General features: G+C 45.7%; 1 protein-coding gene across 1 annotated transcript in view; it reads left to right on the plus strand.

Moving 5' to 3' along the window:
• The window catches only part of TSPAN32 (tetraspanin 32), a 537989-nt gene extending 526179 nt beyond the window's left edge, over positions 1 to 11810 (plus strand). Inside the window, exon 8 of the mRNA XM_085644943.1 lies at positions 11488 to 11810. Coding sequence (XP_085501069.1) covers positions 11488 to 11583 — 96 coding nt within the window. The 3' untranslated portion in view covers positions 11584 to 11810. The remainder of the gene's footprint in view (positions 1 to 11487) is intronic.
• Positions 11811 to 12173: the final 363 nt, after the last annotated feature.

The raw sequence follows: 12173 nt of genomic DNA on the forward strand, positions 1-12173 counted from the left end.
CCTCACACAAGGGGGTATTCTTTGCAATTTTGGACTTTCTCCCCCCAGAGTTTTGTGCCCTTCTTTTCCTTTTTGGAATGGCTCCCTCCTTCACTCCCTGCTTTAATTGCGTAGACTGATGAACCCTGGCAATATTTCCGTCCGGGTTAGACGGGGTCACATTGACTACAGTCTGGGGTGGGGGGGACTTGAGAAGCGGTAAAGGTAATATACTGAGCTCTATTGGGGCCGATAAATCACAATCAGTATTGGGAGTAAAGGAACCGCTCAGATCAACTACATCCAGCGTACCATTTGTCCCCCTGACCCCTGCTTCTGGTACTATACATTCCAATCTTTGTTCAGGGGTAGTTGCGTGTGCTAGGGGTCCCAAAGAAGATCTCCTTACCCACTCAATTTCTTGTGAAATACGTCTTTCTAAAATAGTAATTTCTTCAATAAGGAGTGAGCCCGCTTTTGCAAAATATGTGTCCAAAGTACCTTTTGGCATCCCAGCAGCCAGTATGGTCTTGCTCCTCGTCTCTCTTGCAGCCATAGTCCACAGCTAGATACGGAAAATATGAAGAGGAGGAGTCGCAGGCCGAGAGAGAGTGCCCGATCCCTATCTCGCCCGTTCTCGAACGGCCCGCTCTTTGCCCGGTCTTCGCCCCGTGCTTTGTCCCGCGCGCGTCCCGCTAGCGTGGAATCTCCTGCGGGTTAAGTAGAGGGGTGGTTCTGGCGGGAGTGGGCGGGAAGAGGCCCCAGCTGCACCTGTGGTGATGGCGCTGTGCAGGCTGGTCCTCGCAGTCCGACCGGCGGTATTCGCAGGCAAGTAGGGCTCCCCTAGGTCACAATGCCCTCCAAAATGTCCAGGGTAGGATTTTGCTTTCACCGACTGTCTCCGTGGTACTGAAATCTGCGAGCGGCTCCCGCGAAGCGGGGGCCGCGAGAAGATATAGCAGTGATTGGAGAGGTAGGCGGGAGCGGGCGGGAAGAGGCCCCAGCTGCACCTGTGGTGATGGCGCTGTGCAGGCTGGTCCTCGCAGTCCCACCGGCGGTATTCGCAGGCAAGTAGGGCTCCCCTAGGTCACAATGCCCTCCAAAATGTCCAGGGTAGGATTTTACTTTCACCAACTGTCTCCGTAGTACTGAAATCTGCGAGCGGCCCCCGCAAAGCGGGGGCCGCGAGAAGTTATAGCAGTGATTGGAGAGGTAGGCGGGAGCGGGCGGGAAGGGGCCCCAGCTGCACCTGTGGTGATGGCGCTGTGCAGGCTGGTCCTCGCAGTCCCACCGGCGGTATTCGCAGGCAAGTAGGGCTCCCCTAGGTCACAATGCCCTCCAAAATGTCCAGGGTAGGATTTTACTTTCACCAACTGTCTCCGTAGTACTGAAATCTGCGAGCGGCCCCCGCGAAGCGGGGGCCGCGAGAAGTTATAGCAGTGATTGGAGAGGTAGGCGGGAGCGGGCGGGAAGGGGCCCCAGCTGCACCTGTGGTGATGGCGCTGTGCAGGCTGGTCCTCGCAGTCCCACCGGCGGTATTCGCAGGCAAGTTGGGCTCCCCTAGGTCACAATGCCCTCCAAAATGTCCAGGGTAGGATTTTACTTTCACCGACTGTCTCCGTGGTACTGAAATCTGCGAGCGGAAACTTCAACCGCTTCAAGAAAGTCTATCTATGCAGCTAAATGTGCACTGGTGAATTTTTCAGTCTTGTTAAAGTTTCACAAACGTGAAGGAAATAGGCATATGAAATCTAAACACTGGCTAGGTCTTAACAAGCAGTGGCGGGTGGCACAGGTATGAGTGGTCAAGCGGTTGGGGGTAGTCGACTGATGACGGGGTAAGTAAAATTAAATAAATACATAAAACCACTTACCTTGCACTCACCGCATCGCCGAGTCGGCGATGAGGCGAGTGCAAGGTACTTGGTTTTATTTAATTTTACCTACCCTGTCGTCTGCCAACTCCCCCCACCCAACCCCACCCCAGCCCCACCATACCTCACCGCTTTTACCTGTGCCGGCCGCCACTGTTAATAAACAAGACAACAAGAGACCAGGACGCAGTAATTATTATGAACAACTTGAGTCACAATTTACTAACTCTGCTTAACACACGTTTCCTTACTCAAGAACGTAGTTTTGACTTAATAAACCATATTAGGCACTGGAATAAAGAGAACGTAATATTAACCGCTTAACGATGCAGTAAAACCTTTTGTGCATAAAGTAGTCAATGAAGTAAGTGGAAACAAAGCACATTTCGTAATGGGAGTGTAATGCTGCCTTCTTCAGGCCCTGGCTCCAAACACCAGTTTCTGCGGACAGGCTGCCAGAAAATATCACTGTGTGCTTCTGTTGCTGATAATGAATGAATAGAGAAATTCCCTGGCTTTTCTGTTCGTTTTGCTGAATTATATTGTAATCTTTTTATGGTGTTTTAATTTGCTTTATTATTTCTCTAATGTTTTGTGTTCTTGTGAATTTGTTGTAGTATTTACTGATTGCTTTTTTCTTTCACCTGTTATAAGCACATGCTTTTATAGCCTTTTGGCCGAATAAAGTTATTTGATTGATTGAATGACTTACTCGGGCCAGAGGGGAAATGACGTCGCAGCACTAGTCCATGTTCTCCTCATAGAGATAAATGTGTGTCAGCAGCTCTTACACATGGCTTGTTTGCGCTTTGCAGATATGCACTGTACAGGATGGCCACGCTGAGTGTTGCTACTCTAGATGCCTGAAAAGCGCCTTCAGAACAAGCACAGCACTCCCACTGTTTCCCAGCGAGCTGTCTGTATATATTTATAGAACGGCATAGAACAGGAGTAAATGCCTGCTGCTGTGTGTTGATACCGTGTTATGGAACAGCCAGACTACGTCATTTAAATGTCAATTGGGTGCAGGACTTTGCTTTGAAGGAAGGCTCGCCAATTCCTTCTATGGGAAAAAACACATCTTGAATTTGCATTTAAATAACGATTACACACATTTAAATGCAAAAGACCCCTGTAGTACATCAGTACTCCCCCCCTCCCCCCAGACTGAATCGCTGCTGTGCCTTTCACTATACGAGCACTCGAGCAATCTGTTGAATGCGCGGGCGCGAAATGGTCTGAGGAAGCAGAAACGGAGTCGAGCCACAGAAACAAATGGCTTTCAGAGGTTGCGTTAGTGGCATTTCACTGAAGGTACACACACACACTATCTCTCTCTCTCTCTCTCTCAGTGCGCTTGTGCGCCTTCCTGGTTACGTTGACTTTCTCCTTTCCTCTTCACAGAACATGCTGCGTTGTAAAGTTAGACCAGTGAGGGACCACACTATACGAACAACATGTCAGCAGAAGAGCGTGCGTTTTATGCAATCTTCGAAGTTGTGCACGTTAGTGTTGGCATCCAAATAATCGACGTCTATATGTGTGATGTACGAACTGAACAAGTTACAATCTCACAAGTGAGCACTGTGCAGTCACCTATTTAAAGTTACTGGCTCCCACACTCGGATCATAAATACACTATAGACATTAAACAAAGATGGGGAGTGGGAGGGGAAGAAGCATTGGAGGAAGAATAAACAAAATGGTACTAGAAGCACAGCGAACTACCGATGAACACTAATAAACGTAAATCAATCAGTACTTGGTCGCTGCTCCAAACTATTGAGCAAGAAGTGACATCAGCAAGCGCTTGCCAATTAAGAGGCAGCAAATAAGTATGACAATGAAGCCAACGAATAGTAAGCACTGTGAAGGCTCAAAGCTCCTTACAGGTAACAATACTCGCAGCAACGGTAGGCGAGACCTAAAGAATCTGTCTCAGATTGCTGCTTGCCTCCATGTAAGCCTGCGAACATATGTTTTTCAGGGTGCCTTGGTACCAGACACCGCTTGTGTCCCAACAGCATCAGTCTGCGTATTAAGTCCAGTGTCGCTAGCCCACACTAGCCTGAGACAGCAGGAGTTGATTCTTCAATTTTTCAGTAATGCGCACTCTTTGGGTAGGTGCACATGTGCACGTGGCAGCAGTGCACCAGAAGCCATCTTGGGCATTGTATTGGCAGCTCCATGGGATCTGAACTGTCTAAGGAACACTTTGTTTAACGAAGACTCGCAGCAGAATGAGAACAGGGCCACAACATTGCTTAGATTTTACAACGTGGCATGAAGGAACAACACGTGTGTGCTAATTAATTTCAGAATTGCTTAAAAGTGACTAGACCCTCCTATGATTCATTTCTTCAGCTGCAGAGGGTACTGCTTTTGTTCTTACAATTAGAGGGTGTACGCCTTTTACTCAGCAGCTACAGTCTTTGCAATTAACAGTGTCGGCATAGAATTATGGCCTCAGCTCTGCATGCTCAGCAACCACCTCCTGCAAGCCGCAAATCAAATGGAGGCAATGGCTGAGAATCTTTGAGCATTATCTGGCCATGGATGCATCAAAATTCGATGTAGCAAGAAGAAGACCTTCATGGTTTAATCATTTAGGACAGGCAGGTCAAGAAGTATTTGATAATCTCCCAGAAGAAGATGCCCCTCAAGGACAATTTGGTATTTGAGATGAATACCAGAGCTATTGATCTCGGTTGCCGGCCAACTATTGTGTGGGAACGACATATCCTTTTCAAAAAGAAACAAGGTAGTGAGTAGAGCGTGGCAGATTAAATTGCTCCACTGAGGATTTGGCACCAACCTGCAGTGGGGTGATGCAAAATTGATGCCCCTCTGCAAAATGTGAAGAGTGTCCCCTTAATCCCCCATATCTTACCGATATCCATTGGCCTTAGTTGAATTCGGGACCCCAGGAGGGTAGAGTGGCACCTGAATGTTTACTGGGGAGCCTGCATTGAAGGGGCTGCAGAGGCATGTGTTACACCCCTGCCAACCTGTGGTTTTGAGAACATCATAGATACATGCAAAAAAGACCAATTTGCCTTTAACTGTTTTTTGGAAAAAAGATTCAAGAATGATTATTGAGCAGTGTAAATCCAATACTGACGGAGGTCATGTACATTACAAAGTGAACATTCTCTGCTTTTGAACAAAGCACTGGTTTCAAGGGGAGGCACCTCACAGATATCAGTATTGAGGACCATGAGCCTGTGTGTATTGTGAATTCAGGGGATAGAACAGGAGAGAGCTCCTATAAAGAAGAATTCCGGAAGCAGCTATTGGTCAAAATCTTATATGAGACATAACTGCCCTGCCCAGGGCAAACAATGCAATCTGTGAGAGAAGTATGGGCATTTTCAGGTTGTATGTAAAAGTGGTAAGGGTCCGTCCAGTTAGGATCAACAAGGTAGATATTACTAGGGGCAACCGAAATGAAAGACTTAACAACGTTGTCTTGACTGTGGATCTAACTCTGGCTCAAGTGTGTGGCTATCAGAAGATCCTCTGAGAGATGTGAGTGGGTGATGTTGTTATACAAGTGAGGGCGGACTTAGGATCACTAATAACTATTGTTTCTAATATGAACTTTTATGACTAATTGGATAGGGAATTTATTTAAACAGGATCCAATATCAATCATAAACCCTTCGGTGATTATGATATTGATAGTTTAGGCATCTTCGTACGTTTCCCATTGTGTCTTGGCAGGTGAACTACTACCAAAACGTATGTGGCCATTAGGGTCAGAACAATAGCTGGTTGGCAGGATTTGGCGAAAATAGGTTTTCTTCTGAAACCGGAGACTGAAGTTTTTCAAGAGCATGTTGATGTTGTAAAAGGTTACAAGCTTAACCTTCAGGTGACCCATTGCTTCATCAGGTTCATCCTATTCATCTGGGTGTCAAAAGTGAACTCAAAGCTGTTTTAGATGGTCTGTGCTGTGAAGATAATATTCAAGCTACCGTTTCTTGCAAATAGGTGCCCCTGCGCCCTGGTGATTGCCTGAAAGCAGTCAGACAAAATTAATGGGTCATGCACACAATTTTTTATTATATCTTTGCCTCATATGAGAGCCCTTTTAGAGATTTCAGGATGGGAGATATGTGGTTGTTTCTGTTAGATCCTGTGATGAGTCTTGCTGCAGAGTTAAGAGAAGTTAATGGAGCCAGCTTAGATCTAGGTAAACCGTAGAGGGTTGCACTTCCATAATCCAATCTGGTAATCACTAGTGCTTGAACAGTTGGCTTGAAGTCGTCGGAGGAGAGAAAGAGCTTTATTTTCATTAGGATGTTCATTTGTAAATTTGAACCTTTGATAACTGTACAGATGTGCTGCTGCATACTCAAGAGTTATTCCCAGTGGTCCTGTGGAGTTTATAACAAGTGATAGGCAGTTAAAGGCTGTTAATTGCTTCATGCAGTCTTCAATGTGGCATGACTGTTTGGGAGGGGATATTTATTAAGAGGAATTCTGTTTTAAGGGTATTATTTTTGAGGTGGTTGCAGGTCAGCCATTTTTGAGTATTATGTAGAATTGTGTTGAGAAATCTGATATCCTCTGGGGAGGAGGTTTTCAAGTATAACTGAGCGTCAGCAGCATACATGTGGTAATGAATATTAGATCATTTTAGAATTTCAGTTAGAGGTTCCATGAATAGGTTGTTGACTCACGCTCTGCATATCATTACATTCCTCTTACAGCTGAGGTCCAGGAATTGAGCACATTTGTTATGCCTTAATGGGCATTTTTTGTATTTATGTTTGCCGTGTGAGCTTGCTTCAGCAGCAAACATATTCCAAAGATGATGGGCAGCTTCTTTGGTGCCATGGTGGGTGTACAAGTGTTCAGGGCAATATCCTATTTTTTGCTGAAACATGCAAGGACGGGGGTATGACTGTAAGCATCACTGTTAGAAATGGGGTTTCTAGTTGGCAGTGGTTTGCATCCTGTCCAAGTAGGGACCTCACTCTAGTCAGGGTAAGGGATTCACACAGCTAAGATAACCCCTGCTTACCCCCTTGGTAGCTTAGCACGAGCAGTCAGGCTTATCTCAGAGGCAATGTGTAGAGCATTTGTACATACACACACAGTAGCACAGTGAGTCCACACCAGTGTAGTAAAATAGCCAATATTTATCTGAATAAAACAAGACCAAAATGACAAAAATCCATCATACACAAGTAAAGCTATAACATTTCAAAGGTTAAATAAGTTCAGTCTATAGAAATCTATGGATGCGTTTCTTTTAGCCCAAAGTACCTTGAATGCATTAAAAATCAAAGACGGTGTGAGGCTCAGGGGAGGTAAGGCGCCCAAAAAGCAAAGCGATGCGTCGGTTCCTTACTCCCAGAGGAGGTGTTTCGTGGGTTCCTTACTGCCAGAGGAGGTGATGTGTGGGTTCCTTACTGCCAGGGAAGGTGATGCGCTGGTTCCCTACTGCCAGGCAGCGGAGGTGGTGCATCTGTTCCTTACTGTCAGGGGAGGTGACGCATCAGTTCCTTACTGGAAGGGGAGGTGATGCGTCGGTTTGCTGAAACGCGGCCTGGTTCCTTACTGCAGTGCGGTGTCGATGAAGAAACAGCACCCAGGGACGATGCGTTGAAAATCCAGACACGCTGCCTCAGTTTCGCAGCAGCGTAGCAAGCGCTGCGTCAGAGTTGGAGCGGTGTGTCACTGACTTCGGTGATGCGGTGCTCGAAACGTACATTGCAGCAGTTCTTCTGACACGCTTCAACAGAAAGGTGGGACCTGCGTTGTAAGCCACGGCAGTTGCACCAAGCGGGGACCACACTCTTGTGCTGACAGCGGCGATACATTGAAGTTTGCAGCAATGCGTCGATAAAAACTGATGCTGGGAGTTGATGCATGGATTTTCTCCTTCAGTTCTGGACACAGGAACTGGATTTGGCATCACTTGACACGTCGGGACTCTTAGCTGAAGAGCCCAGGCACTAGTAGCTGAAGTCTTTGATGGCCATGAGACTTCTTAACAAGAGGCAAGCACGCACAAACCCTTTGAGAACCTTGGAAGCAGGATACAGAAAGCAAGGTCCAGTCCTTTCACTCCCAGGACAGAAGCAGCAAGCACAGCAAAGCAACAGGCAGAGTGTCATTTCCACCTACAGCATCCAGCTCTTCTTCCTGTCAGAATGTCCTCAATCCAGAAGTGTACTGATTTTGGGGTGTCAGACATCCATTACCTATGCCCCTTTGTGCCTCTGAAGTCAGCAAACTTCAAAGGAAAGTCTTTGTAGTGCACAACTGCCTTTCCTTGGCCTGGCTCTAAACACACTAAAGGGGGTTGGTGTGTGGGGACAAAGACAGCCCTATTCAGGTGTCAGTGACAACTACTCCCACCACTGTAGCTCAGGAAGGCCCATGAGCCTGGTGACGCAAGGCACCCCTCAGCTCCCTTTGTGTAACTATCTAGAGTGAATGCACAAGAGCCCAACTGTCATCCTAAACCAGACATGGATTCTACAGACAGGCAGAGGCACAGAATGGTTAAGCAAGAAAATGCCTACTTTCTAAAAGTGGCATTTTCGAACACTCAATTTGAAAACCAACTTCATTATTAGATGTACTTTTGAATTGTGAGTTCAGAGACCCTAAACTCCAAGAGCCTTATTTATTAGCCCTTTATGCCACAGTTGCTTCACTTGTTAAGACGCTGCAGCGGTGTAAAATGTGCACCACACTGCGTTCTATTTACAAAGTGACGCATCTAGGCAGATGGGTCACTTTGTAAACCCCTGCGCTACATTATACTTGTGTCAAGTATAATGTATGCAGGGTTTACTTTCCCCCCGCTAAAAAGGCTCGTAGTGGTGGCGCAGTGAAATCTATGAGATTTCACTATGTCACTTATAGGACACCACTGCATCAAATCCATTTGCCTGTTTTACAGCAGGCGTAAGAGTGACGCAGGCCCTTTCACAGGGGGCTTGCCCCATGTAAAGGACACATTGCTGGAGTTGCGTCTGTTTTCAGACACACTCCAGCAATGCTCCACTTTTGTGCCTACAGATACGTCAGGAAAACTGACGTATCTGTAAATCCTTGCGACATGGAGCGCCGTACAGTAAGTACAGCGCATCCATGGTGTCGCAAGGAGGGCGCACTGAAAAGTGTTGCATTGCTGTTTTCACACAGCGATGCAACATAAACGACCCCCCAAATCTCTATCTGCTCCCAATGGGAAATTACACTTAGAAGATATTTCAAGGCAATACCCATGTTGCCCTATTGGAGAGATAGTCCTTCAAAAAGTGAAAAATGAAATCAGTAGTATTTCACTATTAGGATATGTAAAACATAACAGCACATATCCTACCTTTTAGTTACACTGCACCCTGCCCATTGGGCTGCCTTGGACCTATCTTAGGGTGACTTATATGTAGTAAAAGAGAAAGGTTGGGGCTGGCAAGTGGGTGAACTTACCAGGTCGAAATGTCAGTTTAAAACTGCACACACAGACACTGTAGTGGCAGGTCTGAGACATGTTTGCAGGGCTACTCATGTGGGTGGCACAATCAGTGCTTCAGGCCCACTAGTAGCATTTGATTTACAGACCATGGGCACACCTGGTGCATTTTTACAAGGGACTTACTTGTAAATCACATATGTTAATTATGGATAAACCAATCACCAATACAATTTACACAGGGAGCAACTGCACTTCAGCACTTGTCAGCAGTGGTAAAGTACCCAGAGTCCTAAAACCAGCAACAACGAAATGCAGCTCAACAGTCAAAAAGCAGGTCAGAAGCAAAAATTCAGGGGAATACACGCCCAAAGATACCAGGTCTAAAAATCACCAAATGCAATTTTTTTTAACTCACAAACTTAACTATTTTTAGTCATACAGTTATATCATCTGGTATTAAGCCCACATGTTGTTTGAAACGATGCAGTGCCTCCTGTAAATAAGAATGCATTCCTCTAATTTCTGGGTTCAAGTAAGTATTATGCCCATTTTTGGAAGGTTATGCCTTAATTATACAACCACTATGATGCATCCATGAAAGTTAAACAATTAATGGGGAAGCCTTTGCTCTGGGACCATTTATAATGGGCAATAAGTGCATTATTACTGTTAAAACAAGCTTATGTGGATTGGGGCACACCTTAAAGCAAGCTGAGACCAAATATAGCACCATTGGGCCTTTGAGAAGTTTAAAAACTACGTATGGGGTGCAGGGTTTGAAATACGATCACAAGTTATTGGTCTACCTCCTAAATGGCCAGGTTGGTCAGGGTTTTTTCAAAGCTCCAAGAATACAATTGTGTGATCAAATAAATGCCTGAAGGTAAAAACTATAAGCCGGATTGCCTATCCCGCATGCCAATGCCTGGGGATACTACTGAAGACGTGTATGATGACATAGTATGTGTTTTGGCTGTTATGGATACTGTCCATGAGTATGGTAGCAGATTAACTGAGGTGCAGTGGCATGCATGTGTGATGTTATGAAATATATCAGGAGTCTAAATGAAATGAGGACTTAACACAGACGTTTCTGAGGTTTCATTAGTGCATGATCATGATCTTTTTGTTCCACCTGTATCACTGAGGAATACTTTGATACAAAATACTCACAAGGGACATCTAGGTGTAACAGGTACATGCAAGAACAGGCAACAGTACTACTGGTGGACCTCGCTGGAGACGAAGGATGTCTGTACTATGAATAAGAATTGTGAGTGCTATGTATCTGACAAGAATTGGAAGACTTAACATAAAACAGGGGCATTCTGCGCCCCTTCCTGGTGCCTCATAAGAAACAAATTACAATGGCCTTTTCAGGATCTTACAGGCAATTGCTGTCTAATATGAGACACGTGAGTTGGTTGATAATTATTCAAAATTGATCTATTTTTCATTTGTTGAATGTGCTAGCACCAAAAATGTATTTACATTTCTAACTTAGATTTTTACGTGGAGTCACCAAAGGAAGTGGTGGAGTTTGGTGGAGAGGATACTTTGCCAAAAGAATGGTAGATACTCAGTCTGCCAAACTTTCAGTCCGCCTACTTTACTAGGAGTCGTGCAAACTACCATGTTTCCACCAGAAGAGCCTCTGCTTCTTGTTGAGGATAAACCTTAGACTGAGGACCCCATGGACACCAGGCCGTCAATATAAGTACCTCAGACCGTCTGTCCTATTTAGGGCGGTCTTTCTGACACACTTTTTTTGCCTGTTAGGACCAACTAGGAAAAGTAAACTCCAGCTTGGGAAATGTATTTTTGAAAAACAAAAAACTTTGCCCAGCGGCTGCATGAAGCATGGCGATTACTCAGCAAGGCCGCTGTGCCTTCGGAGAAGCCACAGTGGCTCCTCTGAAGGTAGAGATTCTGCCAGGCAGGTGAAATCTCTAAGCATGACGGGCCATCATCCATTGCTCGCCAAGCTCTGAAGAAGGCCACTAGTCTAGAAAACAGTAATGAAAAGGGCCAACAGTAATCACAGTGTGAAGACAGAGGGACTCCAGTAGGGCAGGGATATGGCCAAGATAAGCTGTTTTATTGTGGCGGCAGTGAGTGGAGATTATCTTTGATCCCGTCTCCTGCCAGAGCCATGGTGATTCACCTGTTTTCCCTTTCATCTTCCCTCTGCAGGTCTACGGCATGACTCTCACCTCCTTCCTCCTCTTCTACATTCGCCTCGGCATCACCTTGGACCGGAAAGGCAAATACACCCTGGCACAGCACTAACAGCATGAAAGCCAAATACAGTCTGGTGGTGGCCTCCGTGTTCCACATGTAATTGGTGGACCAGAGGAGGGGAGCAGGATGTTTTGGAGGTTAATGCAACATGTACTTATTTGTCTCTCCACATGAAGCTCTAACGACTTATCACTTCTCTGGAGCTCTTCCGCTGTATGGATCAAGCTTTTTATTGATTTAATGCATTTTAAGAAAATAAACATGTGAACATCCTTCATGAATGTCATGTGTAGATGCTTTCTGCGGACCACCTGCCCATAAATGACCTCATACATCACAACAGAAGTGTTCTTGCTGGGTTACAGAGTCACATTGTACCCTATTTCCTGCCAAAGCTCAGGCAAGATGATTTACACAGAGCAACCCTGGATGTTAGGTAGGGTCTGAACTCTTCGGAGACAAGTACAGTTCCCCTATATGGGTTCACTGTGTGAAACGAATCGTGGTTTCACTCTTTGTAGAGGGAACTGTGGCTTCTCTCTGAGGAAACAAAGCTTGGCTTCACTCTACAGGTCTCCACTGTGTGGAGTCAAGCAGGGCTGACCCTTGTGCAATGGACTTTGCTCTTCTCTGAGTAA

The sequence above is a fragment of the Triturus cristatus genome, chromosome 3_1 (assembly GCF_964204655.1).
Source record: "Triturus cristatus chromosome 3_1, aTriCri1.1, whole genome shotgun sequence".
Taxonomy (NCBI): domain Eukaryota; kingdom Metazoa; phylum Chordata; class Amphibia; order Caudata; family Salamandridae; genus Triturus; species Triturus cristatus.